This window comes from Mytilus trossulus, chromosome 3 (assembly GCF_036588685.1).
Source record: "Mytilus trossulus isolate FHL-02 chromosome 3, PNRI_Mtr1.1.1.hap1, whole genome shotgun sequence".
NCBI lineage: Eukaryota > Metazoa > Mollusca > Bivalvia > Mytilida > Mytilidae > Mytilus > Mytilus trossulus.
Window position 1 is genome coordinate 46,818,656 of NC_086375.1, and position 24,992 is coordinate 46,843,647.

General features: G+C 30.7%; 1 protein-coding gene across 11 annotated transcripts in view; it reads right to left on the reverse strand.

Moving 5' to 3' along the window:
* LOC134711637 (spectrin beta chain-like) overlaps nucleotides 1-24,992 on the reverse strand; it is a 50,915-nt gene that overhangs the window by 5,437 nt on the left and 20,486 nt on the right. For 3 of the 11 annotated variants that reach the window (XM_063572380.1, XM_063572377.1, XM_063572378.1), the window contains exons 9-44: nucleotides 23,325-23,507; nucleotides 22,749-23,006; nucleotides 21,945-22,249; nucleotides 21,314-21,558; nucleotides 20,893-21,093; nucleotides 20,413-20,529; nucleotides 20,061-20,138; nucleotides 19,621-19,785; nucleotides 19,116-19,318; nucleotides 18,633-18,729; nucleotides 17,907-18,035; nucleotides 17,393-17,509; nucleotides 16,839-17,114; nucleotides 16,536-16,625; nucleotides 16,096-16,173; nucleotides 14,869-15,041; nucleotides 14,472-14,562; nucleotides 14,009-14,155; nucleotides 13,468-13,731; nucleotides 12,880-13,010; nucleotides 12,308-12,494; nucleotides 11,986-12,009; nucleotides 10,685-10,885; nucleotides 10,215-10,423; nucleotides 9,570-9,774; nucleotides 8,064-8,327; nucleotides 7,364-7,474; nucleotides 5,801-6,045; nucleotides 5,278-5,416; nucleotides 4,786-4,870; nucleotides 4,302-4,393; nucleotides 3,862-3,966; nucleotides 3,174-3,283; nucleotides 2,716-2,837; nucleotides 711-815; nucleotides 82-174 (exon numbers count right to left, since the gene is read on the reverse strand). In XM_063572380.1, the coding sequence (XP_063428450.1) occupies nucleotides 82-174; nucleotides 711-815; nucleotides 2,716-2,837; nucleotides 3,174-3,283; nucleotides 3,862-3,966; nucleotides 4,302-4,393; nucleotides 4,786-4,870; nucleotides 5,278-5,416; nucleotides 5,801-6,045; nucleotides 7,364-7,474; nucleotides 8,064-8,327; nucleotides 9,570-9,774; nucleotides 10,215-10,423; nucleotides 10,685-10,885; nucleotides 11,986-12,009; nucleotides 12,308-12,494; nucleotides 12,880-13,010; nucleotides 13,468-13,731; nucleotides 14,009-14,155; nucleotides 14,472-14,562; nucleotides 14,869-15,041; nucleotides 16,096-16,173; nucleotides 16,536-16,625; nucleotides 16,839-17,114; nucleotides 17,393-17,509; nucleotides 17,907-18,035; nucleotides 18,633-18,729; nucleotides 19,116-19,318; nucleotides 19,621-19,785; nucleotides 20,061-20,138; nucleotides 20,413-20,529; nucleotides 20,893-21,093; nucleotides 21,314-21,558; nucleotides 21,945-22,249; nucleotides 22,749-23,006; nucleotides 23,325-23,507 (5,645 nt within the window). Of the gene's footprint in view, nucleotides 1-81; nucleotides 175-710; nucleotides 816-2,090; nucleotides 2,154-2,715; nucleotides 2,838-3,173; nucleotides 3,284-3,861; nucleotides 3,967-4,301; nucleotides 4,394-4,785; nucleotides 4,871-5,277; nucleotides 5,417-5,800; nucleotides 6,046-7,363; nucleotides 7,475-8,063; nucleotides 8,328-9,569; nucleotides 9,775-10,214; nucleotides 10,424-10,684; nucleotides 10,886-11,985; nucleotides 12,010-12,307; nucleotides 12,495-12,879; nucleotides 13,011-13,467; nucleotides 13,732-14,008; nucleotides 14,156-14,471; nucleotides 14,563-14,868; nucleotides 15,042-16,095; nucleotides 16,174-16,535; nucleotides 16,626-16,838; nucleotides 17,115-17,392; nucleotides 17,510-17,906; nucleotides 18,036-18,632; nucleotides 18,730-19,115; nucleotides 19,319-19,620; nucleotides 19,786-20,060; nucleotides 20,139-20,412; nucleotides 20,530-20,892; nucleotides 21,094-21,313; nucleotides 21,559-21,944; nucleotides 22,250-22,748; nucleotides 23,007-23,324; nucleotides 23,508-24,992 lie in introns of all 11 variants that reach the window. The other 8 variants (XM_063572386.1, XM_063572381.1, XM_063572387.1 and 5 more) reach the window with 5 other exon arrangements.

The window sequence follows — 24,992 nt, forward strand, 5'->3', positions numbered from 1 at the left end:
ATTGTGTTTCTGACCAACAATACACCACTACAATACTAGCTCTGGTTATATATGTTATATGTTGTGTATTATGAGTCTTACTACTTGGACTTGGTTTTGGGCTTGCTTTTGAGCTCGCCCTTCCAGCTCGACGTGGTTCTCCTTGGAGATTTGAGGAGACAACAGTAACTGGTACTGAAACATCAAATCAAAGCATGCAAACTAAGGGACAACAAATTAAAATAAAGTAAACAGAAAAAGATGAAGAATGAAAGTAAACATATAGCTTATATTTTACAAAAGACAAACATTTAAAGCTAACTTTAATTAATAAGTTTCAAAAGAAAATATTTATTTAACAACACTGAGACCACATTTTAAACTGTTCTATCATTTTCCCCCTATCATAATATGTTAACCTTTTAAGTTCTTCAAATATTACCCTAGATATCATTACAACCAACATTTATATTTGAGTTGCTTTGATTTTTTTCTGTTCCTTTTATCTCTGCAAAATGCATTTTATTTCATGCAATTTTAATTTTATATTTAGCATATACTCCTGCATATCAATGCTACAAATATCCTCTATGATTTACAGTATTTCAGATCAACACATTCTGTATCAAAAGACATAGTTTAAGAAGAAAATAAAAGTATGAAAGGGGAAGGTTAAATAAATAGTAAGTTAATATGTAAGTAAGGGAAGAAATATATTATGTAAAACATACTCTGTTCTACTGGTGGTTGGTCTTCACCGTTGCGAGTCATTGGCATATCCGGTTCTGATATGACAACAGTAGGTTTCTTGGCCTCAGAATTTAAGGCTACTTCATCTATAGACACAAACAAACATTCATGCAACAACTAAAACTACTACATCAACCATAACCAAAAGTGCTTAACAATTAACAGACAGTGAAGTAAACATCTCAGAAGCTATGGAGATTAAAAGCAATTGCTAAAATTAAAAACAAAATTAAAACATTTTTTTTTCCTTCCATTGACTTATATTTTGCTAATCATTATTTCAATAGCTTCTGAAAGATGTTAAAATGATTTATTTTTTTAGAAGTATATATTAAACACATACATGTAAGTGGTTTAAACAACATGTTAATAAGGACAACAAACAAGTATTAATAATTAAATAGAACACATTTAAAACAAAGTTAAGAAAACACAAACACAGGTCTGCAAGATTGCTATTAACTATCTCAACACCAAATTTCATTTGAATTTTCTTTTCGTTTTTCAATGTGACAAAAAATTTGTTCTTTCAATTATCTGTTAGAAGATATTTTCATGTATCATAAAGGTTTATGGTAAGATCTTAAATTTAATTATATATTCTTGCAATACCTGTTTAAACGTACACAAATTAGAACATTAACATATATATTTGTACTACAGGGAATCAATCAGATACAATGTCGTGATTCCTTCAAATGAAGGAAAAATTGTAGGAATATTTTTTTTTAGTTCCAAATGTGCTTCAACACATCTAAAGGCCAAACCACCAAATTAATTACAACATCAAGCATAAATAAAACAAGGTCATTTTCAATACTGTTAATTCAGGAATTATTGTTTGCATTTATTATTGCGTCATGTCATTTCAGACTAAAATGCAATTCTAATTGTTGCGATATTGAGAAAAATCCTGTTTAATTCATATAAAGATATTCAAAGTACAAGTTTTAATTTTTGTGATTATAACTCTGTAGCATTGTTCGCCATAATAAATAAAAAATTGCAAAAATTTCTGAATTTACTGTAGTAAGTTATTAGTGCTTTCAAAACTGAGTTACTATGTAATTTTTCTGTAATGACATTGTTTTATTTTACTATGAAAAGAAAATATTACAAAAGAAAAGAAAAGAAAACATTCAACAAACAAGCAGCCTTAAATATTCAACATGCTCCAACCAGCCAGTCAATTTTTATTAAAGAATTAGTTTTTAATGCATAGATAACTGCATTCTCAATGTAAAATTCACACAAAGATAAAAGTACCAAATCTCAGATAGAAGTGTTTGTCAAGAAGTAAGTTCATGCAAGTCCCAAAGGGTCTGAAAATAGAGGGGAAACTCATAACTATGCTATTTCACCTCTTGGAATAGTAGACCCTCTAGGTAGAGTAGAGGTCTGTTTAGGTGGCTCCCTTGAAGACCCTGTACAAGGCAAATTGTTATAGAGTTAATAAGCAATTTCCCAAGTCCCTTTGTTATCACAATATCCATAAGACCATCATAGAAGGCTATATGAATGAAGCCTATATAAAATGAACTGCTTCATTTATTGTATAGAGTATAAAGACCAATGTTAGTAAAAGCAAGAGAACAATAGACAGAGTTTAAGATTGTAATTAAAGTGTAAAATATCAGAATGGGCAATTATAAATGAATCAAATCTGTCACTGAAATCTCTGGTATATTTGTTTTTTTGGCTATTCATCTAGAATATCTAAATTCCAACCATTTACCAGCAATTACTATATTGCTTGGACAAAATATTGATAATCTAACTGGTCTTCCGTTGACAGATCATGTTTCTTTAATATAAATTCCAGTCCTCTTGTTGAATGGTTTCCTGTTGATGGCACTTTTCCTGTCATAATGCCACCTGTAATATTTTACTAAATGTTTTTCCTTCTTTCTTATAACATTTTTTTCCTTAAATCTCAATGCAATACAAGAAGCCACATCAAATATTTGACATGCTTAAATATTTTACCTGGTTCAGCTTTAGCTCCATCTAGTTCATCAGCTTTAGCAATATGTTCATCTGATACAGCTTGTATTTCACTTTCTACTGGAGCAGTGACGACAGGTTCTACTATAGGTTCTGGTGTAGGTCTGCAAAATGTCAAATGAAATTAAAACTGTCAGTGGCTGTCTTATGGGATATAGTCTTATTGGTGTATTTACTGCACATTACTTTTTATTTAGTTATATTTGATTAATAAACACTCATCAATTATAATATATTTCCATATTTACAAGAAATTTGAATTACACCCAGGAATATCAACTGGAAATACCATCTACTTCATTGGGTACAAAACTATTGTTCAAATGCTCAAACGTTGCAACTTTTCCTCTAGATTAGTAATTCATTTTCAGATTGCCATTCTTGGGAAATCATGTGTAATTGAACTGATTTTATTAAAAACATTTGATTTAAAAACTTACGGTTTTGGTGGTGGTAAAAATTCTGCAATCAACTTCCTTCTTCTTTCTTCCTTTTCTAATCTGTATTTCTCTGGGTCATCTTTTTCTTTAGCCCTCTCTTTCATTTCAAACTACAATGAAACACAAAATTTTTAAAACTGATCTAACAAATTATTCTTAAAGTTTAAGTTTCATGGCATTAATTTACCACCCAAAAAAATCAGAGTATTCCAAAAATTTGATTGGGAATCTGTTAATGTTTTAAGAGTAAAATCTCGAAAATAACCAGTATTCCTTAAATCAAGTTCTGATTCATACTCTGTATCCAGTAGTTAGCACATTCTTAAAAGAAATAAACAAAAAGCACTATTTTTTTCAATATATTTTACAATTGTTTATTCAAGAAATTGTTAATTCATGAAGAAAGAAATAGCAGGTAAAATATTAAAGATGCAAACACAATGATGGGGTTGAGAAAACCCATATCATTTTAAGGACACTTTTGCTTGAAAATCTGGCATCACACATTTATTTGTTTTTAAAGAATATTTAGACCAGTGAGTTTCAAATATTTATCTACACAGTATAACTAGTCAGAAGGTCCAGCACATATTAGGAAGCCTGAAATATTAACCCAACTTGTTATTGAACACTTACTGTGGTGAATCTTTCTAAGGCTATACTTGTTATTTTGTTATTGAATACTTACTGTGGTTAATCTTTCTAAGGCTATAAACCTCTCTTCTTGTGTGGCTGCTGCTTTTTCAAATGCCTCATGTTTCTTTATCAAGATCTCTACTTCATCTAGATTTTGCTGTATAAATATAAAAAAAATAATCAAATACTTCTGCAAATCTCGATTTTGGACTAAAATAAAAGACATGTTTAATAAAACCTGTAAATACACTGTGAATTCACTTTTATTTGTGAGTACTTATCTACTTGTGGGTTTAACCATGGATTTAATATTTAATTCAAAATATAAATTTCCAATAGGTCTGTTTCTCAAAATTAGTAAAATGTCTTCTTCAATCCACACCAGCAATAAAACTTCTTCAATAGCAAACGATTTCAAATACTCGGACAACTCATATTAAAGTATAAACAATACATATCATCTCCCATCAATTTGAGTAATGGTAAACTTACACCTAGATCTTGGTTATTTAAGTATGTATCCTGTGCCATCAACCATGATTCAGCCACTGATGCATCTCGGGCAAACTGGTATACTTCCAAAACTGAAAGAAACACACATATCCTATATTTATACCTTATCAACAAGGAAAAGCTAAAGAACTTGAATAATGACATTTTATATTTGATAACTTTCAATAAATCTATTTTACTTTGATTGATGTTTCCTCCAATTTGATTAAAATTACTCAGATATACTAAGATTAAACACAAGGTTTTTGAAAATATTCTGTGTTGTTGAAATCAAAATCTTTTTTTTTTTAATTGAGAATCAGCTACTTACAATACTGTACAAAGATATAATGCCTGCTAAAGGTAAACTAATCTTAAAAGTGATATTGATATGGAGAGGTTATTCAACAGTTTGTTATATGGAAGAGTATTTGCAAATATGCTCTTAAAGTGATATATACATATTTTTTTATAATATACTTACTAAGTTGTAAATATTCCCATCTTTCTGACCAGTTATCAGACATATCCTCTCTTCTTGTGGTCAATGCAATTAACTTTTCTCTAACCTGAAAAGGAAACAATAGGTCTCATTTTGTGTATGTTAAAACAATTTCGTTTATTTTCCAAGAAGTACACCGATCTTGTACTACCTATCCTCTTAGAATGTGATCAATCCCAAACAAGCTGTTGTCTGTTCTATGGTCAGGTTGTTGTCTTTTTGACACATTCCCCATTTCCATTCTCAATTTTATTCAACACTGTTAACTTTAATTTTCAGATTTTTTGTTTTTTAAAGCTCTACAACTCAGTACTTGATTTAGCTATCTAAATGTTTACCTGAGCACAGAGGATTAGACTAATGGAGATGAAACCTGCATGATGCCTACACAATCATGAGCCTTGTATCTTCGATGAGGCTTTTAGTCAATTCTGATATGACCATTGGGTTAAGAAATTATGCATTGTGTCTTACCTCATCAGATCTGTAATGTTTTCTGTCCAGTAAATCTCTGCCCAAGTTCAAACAGATGGCAAAGTTTTCTTCTCTAGCATCGATCTCTGCCTTTAAACTTTGATGGTTGTTCATTAATAATTCTACACCAGACACATCTCTAAATAAATGAGATAAAATATTTGAATAACCAGTGCATATACATGTTTATTGAAAATCTGACCATCAATTTCTACTCTCTTTCATTTTAAACGGTAGTGTTTTAATGTTTTATATACATTTCAAAAACATATGAACATATTGGCTATTTTGTACTTCTTAACTGAAATTCAATAATGGAGATTGAGATACAACAAAATGGGTTCTTAAGATAACCAATGTGTTTGTAAGATATAAGCTATTGTATTTATATTATTGCTGTTTTCAAAACAGTTTCAACAGCAAATTTTGATTTAAACAGCAAACATTATTTCAAAGAATGTGTTATCATAATAGAATAGACATATTGATTTCATGTATTTTCTAATTAAAAGTAATGTTTTACCTTGGTTTTTCTTGTGTAGTAATTTGTCTGATGATATCTTCCATCCATAATAACAAGTCTCTAACAAGATTAAAGAATCTATACAAGTCACTAGCATCAGCAAGTTTATTTTTACGTGATGTAACATTAAGTTGAAGATTTTTCCATGCGTTCACTACTTCCTCTTCACGATAGTTGATTTCCTTACATCTATCACCGGCATAACCTGTTTGTAATTTTACCGATTCTTCTTGTATTGACTGCACCTAAAATAAGAGAATAAAACACACAAATGAGAATTTCATTATTCTAAATCAACAACTATCTTATATTTTTTTAACTGAAAGGGTTCCTTTGGAACATTCAGTAACAAAATATGTAACAAGAGGCTGTCACAACGACAGCAAACCGGATTTATTAGCATTTATTTGTGTCCTGGCAATATAAAAAGAACCATTACTGATGATTGGTGAAAGTTAAAATTGTCAATATCAAATTTGACCTCTATTTTGTCATCAGTATCAACATATTAAAATTTGAAAAGCTTAGATTGAATGGTTTGTGAGTAAATGCAACAACGTGAATGGAAACACCATTTTACGATCTTTCAAGAACCATAACTCCTGAACGGTAAAAGTCAAAATCGTCATTATTGAACTTGACCTCTATTTTGTCATCAGTAACAACATATTAAAATTTGAAAAGCTTTGGTTGAATGGTTCCTGAGAAAATGCACGGACACAACTGGAAACACCATTTTTCAATCTTTCAAGAACCATAACTCCTGAACGGTAAAAGTCAAAATCGTCATTATTGAACTTGACCTCCATTTTGTCACCAGTAACAACATATTAAAATTTGGGAAGCTTTGGTAGAACAGTTCATGCATAAAGCACGGACACGACTGGAAACGCCATTTTTCAATCTTTCAAGAACCACAACTCCTGAACGGTAAAAGTCAAAATCGTCATTATTGAACTTGACCTCCATTTTGTCACCAGTAACAACATATTAAAATTTGGGAAGCTTTGGTAGAACTGCTCATGCGTAAATGCACGGACACGACTGGAAACGCCATTTTTTCAATCTTTCAAGAACCATAACTCCTGAACGGTAAAAGTCAAAATCGCCATTATTGAACTTGACCTTCATTTAGTTGTCAGTAACAACATATTAAAATTTTAAAAGCTTTGGTTGAACGTTTCTTGAGTTAATGCACGGACAACATTTGATTGCCACCCACCCACCCGACCGCCCAACCGCCCTGCCGCCCGCCGGACGAGCATCCCCAATTTAATAACCGACATTTTTGTCACAAAAATCCGGTTAAAAATTAAAAGCAAGTTTAAACAAAAAAGATTGAAAAATCCCAGACTCGCTTCTGCAAGTGATGGAAAATATGTTGTACTGTAAAATATGATGCACTATATAAATGATACTCAAATGCAAGTTTAATTTAAAATATTTAAAACACTCCCTTTTTTAAATTCAGTATCATGAAGGAGTTAACAAAATAATATCACTTAAAAATTGAATTTACAAACATTTGTTCTGTAACTAAGAATCAGTATCATGGTAACTTACTTGTGTTCCTAATGTTACTAAATCATTTTCAAAATTAGCATGTTTCCTCTGTAGTGCTGCAACACTCTGAGCATCTCTGCCCAACTCATCAGGGATGTAATTTTGTTTTTCCTAAAAAAAAATAGATAAAATTATTGATTTATTTCCATGTTACAACAGAAAATAATACAAATCTACAATACATCAAATCCCTTATTGGTCAATTGTCAATAAATGAACCTTAAATGTATCTTCTCTGAGATTCATTCCAAAAAACACTGAACTTCAGTTTTTCAATTTCAAATTTACACATAATTCTTTCAATTCTATTTTTATTCATCCAATATTTTGATCAACCTTCCAAAGTAAAATTTCATCAGAAAGATATACATCTATTGCTAGTTTACTAGTGCTAAAATATGCATTTGGTTTTGTGTGTGCTTTCCTTGAAGATTATTATAGTTTCTGAAGTCATGTGGTAAAACTGGCCTTGAGTGAATCCCAAGTTGTTGTTTTTTTAGGTTAGTCACATGTTTTCCAAGGAAAAGATATCTTGTGAATTAACATGTTTAAAATTCCAGATTAATGAGAATGTTTAGTACAAAGCCATCTCCATATTCATCTCACATTTACATGATCCCATTCTGATTGTGTGTGTCATATTTGCTCAACTGTTTAACATCTCTCCATCCATCACATAAACAACATTATAAATACTTACTAATATTCTTTCTAAAAGATCTTTACAATCGTGATAAAATTTATGTAATTCCCATGAAGCTTGTAATTGTTGTGTTCGTGTATCTATTAATTCCAGTAAATCATTCCATGCTTCATTTAAATTGTCTTTCCACTCAGCTATAGCAGCTGCATCAGAATGTTCCGCAGCTATTAACTGATCACAATTGTCATATGCAGCTTGTACACGTTCAGAACCAACACTTTCTGTTTCACGAGCAAATTCCTTGAATCTTTCCTTTAACATCTGAAATTAATATATAAGCTTGTTAATTAGAATATAAGCATATAACACAGTTTAAAATTTTGCAAGTTAAAGGAGTATGTTCGATAAGGTCCTAAAATGGCCCACTTTTTTAGCGTAAATTTTAATTTCGGATTTATCGACCAATATCACGATAAATTATAGCTAATACGTTGACTAGCTACGATATAAACCATTTTGTTGAAAACTTTACGTTTCTGCGTTTCATTATGACGTCACAAGTTGTACTAATGTTGATTTTTCACGAAAAAATCAACGAAAATGGGTAAATTTCCATAGATTATTGGACAGGAACCATAGAGCGCATACGTCGACAACAAAGATCTTTAAAAACAATGTTTGTGAAGACATTTCACATGTCTTATTTGAATCTTAAGCTTGTCGACGCCTGCGCTCTATGTTTCCTGGTCCTTTACTCAGTTGAAATCCAGCTGATTTTGTCAAATTTCACCAAAATCCCTTAATTTGACCTTTTTTGGATGTAAAAATCAACGTGTTAGAATTAAACTTTGACAAAAACTGTTCTGTTTAACTTTCTAACATGTCTTAAAGGCAACTTAAAACATGTATTGTCTTGTTACTATGAACTTTATAATTGGGGCCAAATATGGCCCTTACCGAACTTACTCCTTTCAATGCTGAAATTGATTCCTCTACCAGAACAAAACATTTTTTTTAATAAATATTTAAATACTTTATATCAATGCTTTATCAGTCCAAGTCAGGAGTTTGTAATTCAGTGGTTGTCGTTTGTTGCTGTGTTACATAATTGCTATTTGTTCCTTTTTTTTGTACATTAATTAGGCTGTCAGTTTTCACTTTTGAATTGTTTTACATTTGTGATTTTGTTGTCTTTTATATCTGACTATGTGGTATGGGCTTTGCTCGTTGTTGAAGGCTGTACAATGACATATAGCTGTTAAGTTCTGTCCTTTGGTCTCTTGCAGAGAATTTCTCTTATTGGTACGACATCTTCTATCTTATATTTATGTACAGAGCAGTATACATCTGACAAATAATGAAGGCCCCCACAGTCTCAATCAGATGGTGATGTTATTATTCTCCTTTCCTAACATTTTTGTTTGGTAAATCATATCATCAAATACATTTAGTGAACATTTGCTAATTTAGTTTAGAGAAAAAATTCTCGCTTCTTACTGAACACATGTTGATTCTGTTTTTTTTACTTATTTTATAATGTACTATGAAAAAAATATAACTTACCGTGACATGTTCGAAATCTTGGCCTAATTCATGTGATCCTGCAACAACTTCTCTTTCTGCTATCCATTGCATTAAGTCATCAATTTCTCTATTCAGTACATATAATTTCAACACTTCTTCTAATTTACTCTTCCTTTCTCTGGATAAGTCCTTCAAACCAGCATATAGTTTATCTACTTGGGACTGTCTTACTGCTATTTGGTCACTATAGAAGAAAAACAAAAAAAATAACTTTAACAAAGGCAACATATTTTAAAGGAAGAAGAGTTCTTTTGATCAGCAGCTGTATACAACCCTTGAATCAACCATGTCAAACTCATGAGCAAAGTGATTGAAATATAGCCCCCACTCCTTTGAGTGTAGGTTTAATATAACTAAATGCTATGGTGACATGAAACTGTTCTATAAGCATAAACAATAAATTATAGCCTATCAGCTACAGCCAATATTACTTGACAACTGTCTTTTAATTTTTTTTTCTGTATATTTCATAAAATACCATGGCTAACATAGAAACAAATTGAGGAGATAATAAAAAAAACTGTACCAATATTAAATGGTTTTTGAAGTCAAATAATCCCAGGAACAAATGCAGAAATGAATTGGTACCAACAATTTCAATTAATGATATAATGATTTTAATACCTTTCAGGATGGTCTGTATCAATAAGTGCTCGGCTCTTTTCACCAAGTTGTCGGACAACATCAGCATAATCTTCTACAGCATTCTCTAATACTTGATGTTTCTTCATAAAGTTCTGAGCACCAATTTCATCCTTAGCCCTTTCATCACCCATCATGTAAAGTTCTTGTTCACTCATCCAAGCTTCTGCTTCAGATGCATCATAATAATACTGAAAAGAAAAAAAAACTCATATCTAAATTTTAAATTCAGGTCATACAAAACATGATCAGGCCGTTGATTATTTAAGTTGATTGATATTTTTCATTTACTGACAATGCAGCATGGGTTTTGCTCATTGTTGAAAGCTGTACAGCAACCTTTAGTTGTTAACTTTGACGTCATTTGGTTTCTGGTGGAAAGTTGTCTCATTGGCAACTATGATTCTTCTTATTTTTGAACTAAATTAATTTTAAATATGTAAAATACACACCTGTTGTGCAATATCTGATAAGTGGATTCTATCATTACGTTTAACAACAGCATCCTTCAGATCTTGCCAGTGATTCAATAGGTCCTCAATGAGAGCCTTGAATTCCTCTGACTGTGGGTGTCCTTCATCAATGAGTTCTTGACCAACATCCACCACAGTCTTAATTCTAGGTTCATGGTTTTCAATCTCTGTTTGTAATGACTGTAAATAAACAATCAAATCAATCTCACATCATACATTTTTAAGTTAGCATTTTTTTTAAATACAATATTTAAACAAAACTCAAATTCAAATTACAACAAATATTAATGTACACACAGGACAAATGGATTTAATCTGACTATTATTCTTTTGTCTTTAAAATAAAATGAATAAAATATGAATTATTTTTTTTCAGAAAATAAAGTTGTTTTCTTTGTGGGCAAAAAATGCCAAAAAGAAAGATATACATAAATAAACACCCAAAATGAGTATAGAATATTAGAGTAAATAGTTGTATATAATGGTTATAAGATGTTTGTGCCTATAGCAACTTTCAGTATATACCTTATCTGAGTTTTCATGAATGATATTCTTTGTTACATGATAAGATGATTTTGTGCATTACAGCTAAGCAAAATAGGAATATCTTTAAAGCTACTGATTTAACTTGTAAAACTTTATATAAATCACAGAAAAAAAAGATATTGTTGCAGCCTAAAATCAGTTAGGATTAATTGGTCATATTTTATTATATGAACTGAATATATGTACAATGATTGTGTATATCTAGTGTAAAATAAAAATGTATGCAATAAATATGAAGCAAGTGTTTTCTATCAATTGCGGACAAGGACAGTCTACCAGATCTAAAACTTTTGCTTCTTTAAAATCCTGTTTAATGCCAAGAGTAGGACAAGACAAACGTTTTTTTCTTCTTTGATGATTGGCAATAAAAAAATTGGGTCAGCAAGGTTACTATTTACTTTTGTCATATAAATCATTTTAAAAATCATGCTGAAAAAGCAAGGAAGCTTCGCTTATCTATTTGAATAAGCAATTATGTATTATCATTTTCCCAACATTTATCAGTTTAGCAGCAGTATCATTTATTTTCTTTCAAAGATTACCATATATAAATATATTTATAAATCTGTGCCCTGTGTAACCACATTCTGCATAGTTATATGTAATACACAAGTGTCTGATATGTTTCATTCAGGTATTAGAAGACTTGAAATGTTTAATAATTTATAATTCAAGATTCAATTAAAAAGTCCCATATATATCTACATATTTCTATAGCAGCTTGAATGAAGTACCTTTCTGTCGCCTGGTTTTTGGTTCTACACACAATATAATAATAAATAGTCAAGAACAATATAATGTTTATTTGTAAAATGTTTACAAAGTGTAAACATCCTTCTATAACAAAATTTGTGTCACATTTTAGAATTTATCTTGCATTCCAGAATAATTTGTCAATTTCTTTTAACTTCAAATACTATCAATTATTTATAAATTATTAATATCTGAGATTACAAAATTAATTTCATAAATTTAAATTTTATGTATAAACCACATACAAACAAATGAGATACAAATATTTGAATTACACATTCATTTTCAATCCACTACTCTTACCTGATTTTTAGTCACATGCATTTGAACTGTAAGTAAACTATTGCCAAACTGGCTGGATGTGGCTTGTGGCATTTTTTCATTGATCCACAATTTTTCATCTTCTACATCTCTTATAAACTGATGAATACGTTTAACTTTCTGTAATTGCTCTCTACGTTGAACTAATGGCTGCTGAATCTTAGCAAATCTGAATTTAAAGACACATATTCATATTTTTTTCAATTGTAAAATAACTAACATCTTGCATCTGTAAACATTTATGTCTGGGTAAAATCCTTTATTACTTCAGAAAGTGGGCAATATTAACAGAAGATTCTTCAAGTGGTCATGAAGTCCATACAGTGTTTTAACATAGTCATTCTTTGAGTAACCAGTGGACAGTTGTCTCATTAGCAATCCTACCTGATCTAACCAAATTCTATTTCAGAAAATATTTTTTTATGTATGAAGTAAGAAAGAGTCAACAATTTTGACACAATTATGAACACAAGGAAGTAAAATTAATACAGTTATGTTACACCTTTCACAAGAATAAGAAATGATGAGAAATATCAAAACTCTTTCCTACATACCTTTCAGCAACCAAAGCTTTTCTCTTTTCAATGATGGCTTCCTGTTTAGGGTCAATCTTTCTCAGGATTACAGCCTGTTCATCTAACTCAGTCACCTGTTGTTCTTTCATTTTCATCTGGGACTCCAAAAGCTGTACACAATAGATATACATTTTAATAATTTCAAATTTAATCAAGTCATTGAAATGTTACTCCATATGATAAAAAAAAGACAAGATTAAACTTACAGGTCCGAAGAAACTTTGTTTTTTCTTATTATTATTAAATGGCTACATTTCTATCATGTTCAAATATTTAATTTGTATCATATTTAAATATTATTTTTTTAACAACATTTATAAAAGAGCATTTTCCACTGAAATATAAATAGTTTGTTTGGGCACTATGTTTAAAATTTCTTAATGAATTAAGATAGAAGCTGAACCAGGGAGCATATTAACTGTGGAAAAAAATGTGAGAAGAAATGGTTTGTGTCAATATATCAAATTGGTTAGGAAGTTTTTGCTACTTGAACAATGGTATCTGTAAACATCATAATATCTCTTTATGAGGATTCAGTGTCATCTATCTACACTCCAGTAGACTTACATTTTGTTTCTGCATGAGAAGATTAACTGTTGTCAGATCTCTAGCTGCCTCCTCAGTGACAATCTGTGATTCTAATTGGTCCATCCATCCATCAATATCGTCACAACTCTGTTCATACAGTACAGATCTGTTAGAATCAAACAATTTCTCTCCCTTAGCCTTTGTTGTACGTTCCAGTTCCTCCCACTGCTCATTTAGACTGGCTAGAATTGGTTCTATCTGTTCTCTTGTTTCTGGTTTATCTTGTAACAGATCTTCTCCAGCCTACAAATTACAATTATATGTTGATAAAAATACCATTTTAAGATAGAAACTTTGAAGATGATCTTTTTTTTCTATTCAAAAATATTTATCTAAAAAAACCTATGTATTTTACATTATAGTGAAATAAAAACCAAGCTGCATTTAATATTAAAAAAATAATAATGCTTACAAACCAGGTTTATATGATACTGGATAATTAATCCATTTTAGAATGTATTGCTAAAATAATTAACCCTCCCAAAAAATTCCCTGATTAATAATGATTTTCTGAATTTACCTTCATCAGCCTCATAAGTCTGTCTTTATTAGCAGCGATTTCCTTTTCAAAGGCTTGATGTCTGACATATTTACTGTGTAGATTCTTAGCATCTCTGTAGGTCTCATCCTGAGCTGCAGCCATCTTATCATGTAACCAGTCTCTCAACTGTAAAAATAACATTTTAAGTTTTACTATGAAATTCATCTTTAAAATAATTTTCTAAGCAGCAACATTTTCCTAAGACTATTTATATAAAATAGATGAGAAGATTTTTACCAAGCATCAAGACACATATATCTTTTATTCAGAGGAAGTTAATGACTTATAGAGCAAATAATGGGATAACCTTGTAATTGCATCATATTAATAGCTAAGATAATTCATCTGCTAAATAATTCTATATTTTTCAAAAATTGAAAAGTTTTTGCTCTGCAGAGTACAAGATAATTAGATATCATAAAGCCTTTTCTCCTCTACATACCTCGTCACATTCTTGTAAGAACTGTTGCAGCAACAACTGGTCACGTAATTTGTCCAGCTGATCACCAGCTCTATTTCTATTAACATCTCGTCTGAAATATCAAATTATTATTTCATTTAATAGAATCTTTCATCCTTGTATTTAAGCATCTAGTCTACTCACATAATGACCATAATATAATAATTTTAACTAGTGTTACATTTTAAAAATATTCATCTCTAAAGAAGAAAGTGCAAAAATGGCCCTTTTTATCTACAAAAATGAAGTATGTGGTGATTTCATTTTAAGAAAAAGTGTTAAGCTAGTGCAAAATTTAAATTGTTATATCTTTAATATATCATAAATATTGCCTAAGCTTTTACTGTCGAAAAATGGCAAACATCCCATTGTTTCTCACCTCTCATTGATGTTTTCAGCTTTTTTGTGTATTTTGTCAGCAGCATAGTGATTGTCTTCAATGAGACGATTAGCAAACTGTAGTACAGCATTAATCTTCTCATCATTAGCATCAGTAGTTGTGATGAAAGCTTCATGTTGTTTGATCAGGTTTTCTGCTGCTTCAAGTGTATTCTGTTAAAACATTGACAATACATAAATTATTTACCTGCCTTTGTACATACCAATTGTAAATTACCTAATACATTTTAAAAAATTTCTTAAATAGCCATAAAATTTAATTATTCTGTCAATCATTGAAATTAAATTTATTTTTTTGCTTCCTAAAATTAGCTGTTGCATGTACTATTCACTCTGAAAAGTATTTTTCAATATAATTTCAAGCTGATTTCATTTGTGGATCAATACTCTAATACCCCGAGTATTTCTTTTCTCTAACTTGCAATTCTAAAAATGTGCTTACACATGTACTCAATTCTTTAATTGATTGCTATATTAAAAAGTTTTAAAATTTTGAATCATGAAACCAAATTCCAGTCCTCTGAACTTAGCAACAGGGAGTTGGTAAAAATGAAGGCACTTATTAACAGGATGATGGAAAGTTTAAAACCTTCACCAATAAATAATTAAATTGGGATTTCCCAAACTACATAATTTCTGATACAATTACATTTTCTAATGTATTCTGAAGTCCCTCAATTCACTTTAGATGTTACAGTACATGTAACTATTCATACTAAAATTCTTACAGGGGAATATGGCAAAAATAACAACAGAAATGTAGACACATTTATATGATGACAACACCTTCATTACCTGATGATCAAACAATCCAAGTGTTGTCTATGAGAAATGAACATGAGAGACATTTACTTCACATGTAATGATCATGGAACATATAATGAATGAATTTATCACAGAATGTAAAAAATATTAAATCTTTAATTTAAGTCTGAAACTTTTAACTGATAAAAACAAAATTGATCAAATAAAACTTTTCTAATATTTCAATACATATATTTTCTCTAATACTTCAGCTGAAACCTAGTCCATTTCTCCTATGAAATACAAAATTGTGTAGGATAATACTGGTTATAATCTAAGATTAAATTAGATCAGTTTTCATTTAAATTAATATTTGTAGACAACAAATTTCTCTTTAATGATATATGATGAGACATTCACAAGGGGTATCAAATCCATGCATTACTGATAGAGGTCAACTTACAGGAACTTCTTCTTTTGATAAGAAATTTTCTTGTTGGTTCAGTAAGACTTCTGCTTGTTTGGCATCACGTAAGTACATCTACAAAATAAAATCACAAACATATGAGTAGATGCATATACATCAGTAAATGATAACTTGTGCAACAATTTTTTGAAGATTTATAGAGAATAAATAAACAACTTACATGAAATTGGTTAATAATCAGGTATTAGGATCAGATTAGATTGGTTTTATTTTTTTATTTTTGAGATAGTCTTTACCTGTCACTAGTAAGTGAAGGTTACTTATATAAAGAATCTTGCAATGATAAGAGTTTTGTAACAGTATCATTTCTCATTGTGTTAGAAAAACATGACATTACTTAGGAACTGTCTCAAGCCTAAATAAACAATAAAACATTCACTTCTTGTATATTTGATAGATGTAATACTCATAATTACCTGTAAGTTAAGACTTTGTGACAGAAGATTTTGTCTATTTTCCCACATCTGTAGAAGTTCTTCCCAGCCATTATCAAGGGCTTGTATTCTCTACAAAGAAGATAAACATTCAAACTTCAATCATTTAAGTATTGTTATGTTTTAGCTATTTCAGTTGTCATTTCTTAATCGATGGAAAATATTATGGATATTTAAGTCCACTTATATTAAACATTTTCTCTATCAGACCCTGTTTCAAAGAAAATGAACTTGGTCATCTTATATCATACTTAAAATTTAGCTAAATAATAATAAAGTATGAACCTGTCTAAGGAACATGTATTGTGGATCTTCCTGTCCCTCAGTGATTTTGTCACCAAATTCTTTCATTTTGGCGTGTTCTGGAGAATAAGCATCAATTTCATCTTTCAACTGTTGATGTTGGTTCAGTAGTTTTTCAGCATCAGATAAACTGTTAGGAATGTCTTCAGAGGCTACAGTTGTCTGTGTACGTGACAACCATTGTTGGAAGTGGTCCAAATTACCCAAGAAACGCTGTAATTCACCAGCCTCTCCAAGTTTCTCATCACGTTCTTTCAACTGGAAAATGCAATGAAATAATAATTAGTGATTATCTATTTGTTGTGTCAAAAAGAAATGGTTAGTAAACTTAAAATCATAAATAACATTTAAAATTTATTGTTTAAAATAGTTAAATATAGGTACCAGTATTTGATGTATCTACCTACAAATGTAAATATGTTAATAAAGTTTAGTTTCATGAAAAAAAAAATGGTTTCTTTTGAAGAAAACTTGAGGTTTTCAAAAATACTTTTTAATAAAGACAGAAACAAAGAATGAAAGAAGATATTACTGACCATTTCCTTGAGGTCCATCCAGACATTGTTGATTTCAGAAATCTTTTCTCTGATGGCTTGAGCTTCCTCTGGTTTCTCATCCTGTAACTTATCAGCCTCATTCTGAAGGGACTCAAGCTGTAAATAGAAAAATAAAGGTTTCAAAATGTAATATCAAAGAATATGTGTTTTCAAATATGTTCTTCTTTATTGACTGTCCAGAAGACACACAGGAAGGCACTTTGAATCTCATCTATTGGTGGGTGTTTTTGAACATAAAAGTGAAAGAGAAATTCCTCTATGGTTACCATCTCTTCAAAGCAACATTCTTTGGTTACATATATATTTACAAGAAACTGCCGAAATGTTGTAAAGCATTTAGTTTAATTTTAATAACAACACAGAATCCTACGCAGATATGAAATTTCAATTTCAATTGTTTGAATACTGTAAACCTCATCTTTTATATCAGAAGCAAGTATTTACCTACTTTCTAATCATGCTATTTTAATGCCAAGAAAGTAAGAAACTATACCTTAGCCTGAATGGCTGCTAAATCTCTCTCCATGCCACTGAGACGACGCTGTAATGTCATGACACCAGACAAATCATTTCCAAGTTCATCTGTGGATTCAATAACTTTAGATTTCTCATGGATCCAGCTCTACAAAGGACAACCACATAAATAAAGTAACATTTGTAAATTTGTACCAAAACCCAGTACATCTATTGACCTAGGTTCCACTGTTATTTCAAACATCATAGGTACAAGATAATTTGTATATATGTATCGTGTTTGAAAAATAAAGATCACACTTTGTGAGCATCATTTAATTAAAACATCAGACAAATCTCAAGTACAGATACATAGAATTGTTTACACATATGCCAATCAATTATAATACAACAACAAATCAAAAAGGTAAACAAACCCTGAAGTTTTTCTAGTTATATATTTGTTTATTCTGTTATTACAGAAACAGTTTTTATGTAGATGAGTTTATTTTTTTAAAGAATACTACATCAGACAAACAAAGCAAAGATAAGTGTATAAATAGAAAATTCAAATTCATTGAGAATTTAATATCTTTTCTTGAAGAACAAACAGCATTTAATGATTAAAATTAATTTCACAGTACAGAATTAATTTTTGCAATAAAAATAAAACGGATAAAATTAAATGAAATAGATGCTTTTAAAATCAGTACTGATGAAAATGAGAATTTTACCAAAATTAATGATTGAAAAATATTATACTTACGATAGTTTCATTACATTCAATATGGAAATTCTGTAGACCATGGGCTAAGTTGATGTCTTCACGTTTCTGGTCAACAAGATCTCTCAACTCATTCCAACTGTTAACATATAAATAATTTAGTCATTGTTGATTGGTATTACTATTGAGATTCACAAAATATTTCATGATGAAAAATAACAATATAAAATAACCACTAGAAAAAGATAGTCTATACTTTATCATTTAGAAGTAACAATTTTGCATTAATATGCTATAAAATTTAAGACATTTTGCATTTAAGAAATCTGAACCATTCCAACAATTTCACAATAAATGTTTTGTCTCAGAGCATATCTTTTAAAATTACAAAAGTTACGTAAAGACTAATTACTTTTTATGATATACAGTGTAATTATCTATTTTCAAATTATCTGCCCTATAAAATTCAACTAAGAATTTCTAATTTGCATAACTCTGAAAATATTTCTCATTTTTCAAACCAACCTGTCATTAAGCTCATTCTGTTTCTCAATAACCTCAGCAGCATTTGGATGTTCCACTTGGAGAAGTTGACGAGCGAGCTGGTTAACTACAGCAACCTTTGATGCATTAGCATTCATCTCATGTTCGAAACTATCAAAGCGATGCTTCATTATTGCCAGCTCCTCAATGTCATCTGTAACTATTATTGTGGTCAAGAATTTCTCCTGGAAAAAAGAAAAAGAAAATTTATAAATCATACATCTAATAATATATTAACTAAAAACAATGCTAACAGCTTTTTCAAATAATTTGACACCTAAACCATGTTTCAATCTTTCACTAAAAGGAATAAGCTTTGCATGAAACATTGGAAAATTAATGACGTTGTTAACATCCTTTATATAATTTTTTTGTATGGAATTCTTTGGCAATGAGAAAGTTCTACTCCCAACTGTCAAAAACTTAATTACTTACTAGACATTTTCTAATCTACATATATAATACTATAGATCAAATCATAACAAACCTTTTCATCTATCCATGTTTCCACACCATCAGATTCATTGAAGAGTTTGTACAAGGACAAAGCATCTAGTAGTCTCTGTTTACGTAGTTTGGCCAGTTCTAATAATTCTTGGTATCGTTTGTCAACCTGGCTTAATCTAGCTGGTACTTCAGGATTCTCCAAGTCCTATAAAAAGTAAGTATTTAAGCTTATAGTCACAAGGCAACTATATATTTAGATACAATAAACAATGGAAGTTACATGAAAAAAATCCCAAATGGATTATCTGCAAACAATTTATTTTGGTCAGTTTTTAAAACTCCTTTAAATTCTCATATCAATAAGAAGCAAGTGGCTTTCAATTTCAAAAACTCTTTATTTTGTAAGAAATCTGTCCAATAAAATCATTAAACATTTTGAGAGAAAATGATGACAACACATAACTCAGTTAAAAAACATACCTCTTCACCAAGACTTGCTGCCTGTTCATGTAAGGCTTGTATTGTTGATTCATAATTCTTTAGTTCATCTGTCACTTCCTAAAAGTAAACATATTATCTTAGAATTCATATGATATGAATGCTATACATAACCATGAATACAATTTTCCATTTCTAAAGATGACTCCTATTTTTCAGACTAAAAAGAATCTTTAAATGAATTTTAGGACACAAAGGTATTAATCATTTTAATACTTTATTTTAAATAAGTAACTGGAAAGTTCTGTTCTATTTAACATGGTCAGAATGTACTGTTCTGAATCTTATAGAAATGTGTATGTTACTTTTATTAAATTCTTTGGTAATAACAAACCTTATGTTTCTTTAGTAATGACTGAACACTGGCTTCATCTTTGCCTACGTCTTCACTGGATACTAATCTTAGTGTATCCATCATCCAGGCATCAACATCATCTGCATCAGCAAAGAACTAGAAAACAAGAATCCAGGAATTGATTGATGAAACAAGTATCAAATGATTTGGTGGGATGTATGTTATTGAGATAATGTAATACAACCCCTGGACCTAATTTTTTTGGTGAAAATGAAAGGATTACTACCATGGGATCTCAATAATGTATTGCAGTTCAAAGCTTAATTATGTCTTTTTTTTAATAACACCTCTCCTGACCTTATCAACCTTATCAGTGAACAAGACTTATTTATTCCACAAAATATTTCAATCAATAAATGGGCAAGAAATAAGTTCTACATTTGTGTATTTATTTTCTATGTGTATGAGGGAGTACTTCCAACATGCAAATTCCTTAAAATCTATCATCTTGATTCCTACCTGATAGAAGTCAACAGCCTCATGGAGCCTCTTCTTACGGAATGCAGCTAGATCCATCAGACTATCCCACTGTTGGTTGATCTCATCAATACGCTGCTGTACCTTATCAGCTCCGAAATTACCTGCGTTGATGAGATCATTGCCGATTTGTAAGACAGATTCCAAGTGGGTATGTCTGGCAGTCATCTCATCTTCCAGGGCCTGAAATCAAACAATGGAAATTTATAAAAATTCTTGAAATACTAACATTAAAACAAATTTCTAGCTAACCATTCAAAATTAATATACAGTATATATTTTGCATGCATCAATCTAAAATGAAAACAATAGAAAACATGAATTACATATCTATTGAATAAACTGACTACAATTTTTTCTTCTTAAACAGTTTTTCCATTTTGATTCAAAATCTTGTCAATACCTTATGTTTATTGAGAAGAAGATGAACACTGGTGAGGTCATGACCCAGATCAGGTGATGACATAAGATGTTCTTTTTCTCTGATCCATCCCTCTTCATCTTCCATATCCCAATAAAATTGCCATAATCTTCTCGATTCCTCCAGGCGAGCTCTACGTTCAGCAGCTAAGGCTATCAGTTCATCATATGCAGTGTCTAAGGTGTTCATACGTTCCTTAATTACTTCCTGTTCACAGGGACGATAGCCTGTAAAAAGATATTTTTAAATTTCATATGCAAGTCTGAACAATTTTTCATGGAATAATAGAATAAGGCAAATAGTGATAAATATGACTTAATTCAAGAGAACATTTATGGTCTTTCTGTATGAACCTAGCTTTGAAATCACCTCTCTAAATCTTTTTAGCTATATTCAGTTGTAACAATCATCAAATGTGTAGAATACTGAAACAGTTCTTTTATTTTCAGATCATGGTGGTATGATATGGAGCTAAATCCTAAATTATTTCCTCTTACTCCTTAAATTGTGAAATGAGTTCAGTTTAAGCTTCTAAATCTAATGTTAATTTTTTATCCAATTTGGATCAAACAAATAGATTTCCATATTTAAGCTACATCTAATAAAGTTTTACCTCCAACATCTGAGAAGTCCCCATCAACAAATCTGTCGGCTTGTGTGTTGACTGTTTTCACTCTCTCTCCTAGAACATGAATGTCTGCTTCAATCAGACTGTGTTTTTGTAAGAGATCATCCACACCCATCAAATGTTTACCATAGTCCTCAGATAACAACCTTGCCTTAATTTCTTCCATCCAGTCCAAAATATATAACATTTCTTGGAAGATTCTCTGTATGCCAAGCGAAAGTTCCAGACGAAGACGTCTGGCTTTGAGAAGTTCTATCAAGTAGTTCCATAATTTCAGTACATTGTCCTTTCTGAAAAAGAAATTCAAAATACTGGTAATAAAACAGTAATATGCACAAAAAATATAAACTCTTTATTGTAGCTCAAATCAAATCATACTTTCTTCTCTTCTTATGTCCCTTTTACAACAGACATTGTAATGGTTCAGTAAAAAGTATTAAAGTCATATAATTTGAATTTTCATATACTTGATATTTCAGGACAAGTACAATGTAATTGTATCATTTGGAATACTGTGATGTTCAGTGGACATTGATTGTTGGTGTGGTTCATAAGTGTTTCTCATTTTATTATATAGATTAGACCGTTGGTTTTCCCGTTTGAATTGATTAACACTAGTCATTTTTTGGGGCCCTTTATAGCTTGATGCTTGGTGTGAGCCAATACTTTGTGTTGAAGACTGTACTTTAAGTTAGGGTTTACTTTTATAAAGTATGACTTGGATGGCGAAATGTCTTATTGGCACTCATATCACATCTTCCTATATCTATGTATCCTCATGTTAAATACCTTGAATTGATTCTGTCAATATCATGGTAGGTTTCTTGTTGTAAGTCACTAGCCACAGACACAACAGCTTGAACACGTTCTTCATAAGCATAAATGTCAGTCTCTATTGCCTCATGTTTCTTTGTCGCAGCCTCTACAGCAGCCAAATCAAAGCCAAAGTTATCTTGTGACACCAGACGTTGATTCTCACTAAGCCATGTTTCACGCATGCCAGCTTTTCTGTCAAATCTAGCAGCTAACTGTTCCAATTTCTCTTGTCTAAGAAATTAAAAGATATCATTTCCATCAAGCATTCTAGATACAAAAAAAACCCATTTCACTCTTCTGCAAAAGACTTCATGTATTTCTTAGAAGCTTCATTAATAATCATCTTCATAAATTCATAAAAAAAGTAATGCTAAGATATACTTTCACCAAGGAAAATTCTTATTTGCACATCTTAATCAAACTTCCGAGTTTTCTTCATATCACTTGTCAATCAGATGAAATGTTGTCTCTACACAGACAAACATTTATTTAAAAAGGCTATCAGTAAATTTTGTTTTAAATCTATAAATTATCTAATGTAATAATTACCTTATCAATTCTTCTCTCAAGGCCAGTTCTCTTTCGTGTTCTGATTTTTCTAGTCGGTCCCAGGCTTTGTTGATATCAGAGATCAGTTTACCTTCTTTGGGAAGGTAAGGCTTCTGATTGTTTGCTCTCATTTTACTTTGGATAGTAAACAACATTATTTCCAAGTTCCCCTTTTCATCAAACCTACAGAACAAAGTGAAAACATGCATTAAAATGTGTTTACAAGATACAAAACAGCACAAGTCTCAGCAAAATTTGATGAGTGCACCAGTTGTCACTTGTGACTACTACAAGTATAAACATTATTTCAATGTTATTGTGGTTTCCCAAAGAAGAAGAAAACACAGGTAGAGAAAGTTATATACCAGATGCACTGATAAAAAACCCAGTATATTTGAAGACAATAAAGAATCATAGGTGATGCTTTTCCTTTAATATATTACTATAACCTATTCAAAAGTATAGTTAGCATTTGTTTATATTGTAACGGCCGCGGCCTGTCCCGTGGGGAGATTCAAGTTTAGGAGGGATATTTTTATTTTAAAATATTTTCATTATCAAGTACAAAAATACTGAATGTGATCACCCGTGAAATGGCACAGGACCCACTACTTCTTTTTCACGTTATTACAGTTATAAACATATTGAATTATTAATAAATGTGCTTCTTACCTTTACTCAATACTAGTTGGCATTTTCGTGGTAGTTTAACATATATTTTTAGGGGTTTATAAGGTATTGTGCAGCGTTAATGTTGCATGACAGTCTGTTATGTTATATTGTCGTCAGCCATTATTGTTGACGTTATTGTATTGCATCTTGGGATAGCGCAGGTGGCATGACGTCACAGACGTTACCATGCTATTGGCGTTATGTCTTTAATGAACTTTGTGTCGCACCGTGTCGTACTCATTATAAATACGGAAGTTCGCATCTCTCGGGTTCAGTCTTGTCTTTTCTGGGCACCATATCCAAATAATATAAAGTCGCCATTTGCACAATAATATTGTCGTATTGTCGTTAAGGTGGGCACAATTAACATTAGTGTCGAAAGTAATTTCGATTCATTCTATCTATAACAATTCACTTATCCTCCTAAAGAAAACAGTTAGCTTTTATTAAAGATAATATATTGTTTTAACTGTGTCTCGACACGACACGGTCCCGACACTGCTAGAGTATAATTTCTAGGAAATAGGTTAAATCCCTTTAAGAAGAATATTAAAGATACCCGAAATTTATTATAGAGTTGCACGATTGAAATTAAGTCAACCACTACAAGATAATATTTATTATTATTTGTTGAAGGCCAACGGGGTTTTTCATTTACACATAGAATCTATAGAATCAATTCAAAGTACGATACGCTAGTGACACAATTTAGAGCTATCATTTTGAATATTTATTACTGAATCAGTATAAAGTAGATTGACACTCACAGAGACAATAAACTGTTAATTATACGAACAATCATAATATCAAACATTGTTTCTTGAAGAATATAATTTTATTGTTAGAATTATTGTGTACTATTTGTGCTATTACCCTTGTGTCTATCATATTTTGATACCAGAGCTAACTACCACGAATGCCAGTAATACCCATATATTAATTCCCCTTTTTCTCACTTGAGATTTAGGTGCACCACATATTACTAGAGCAGCCAAT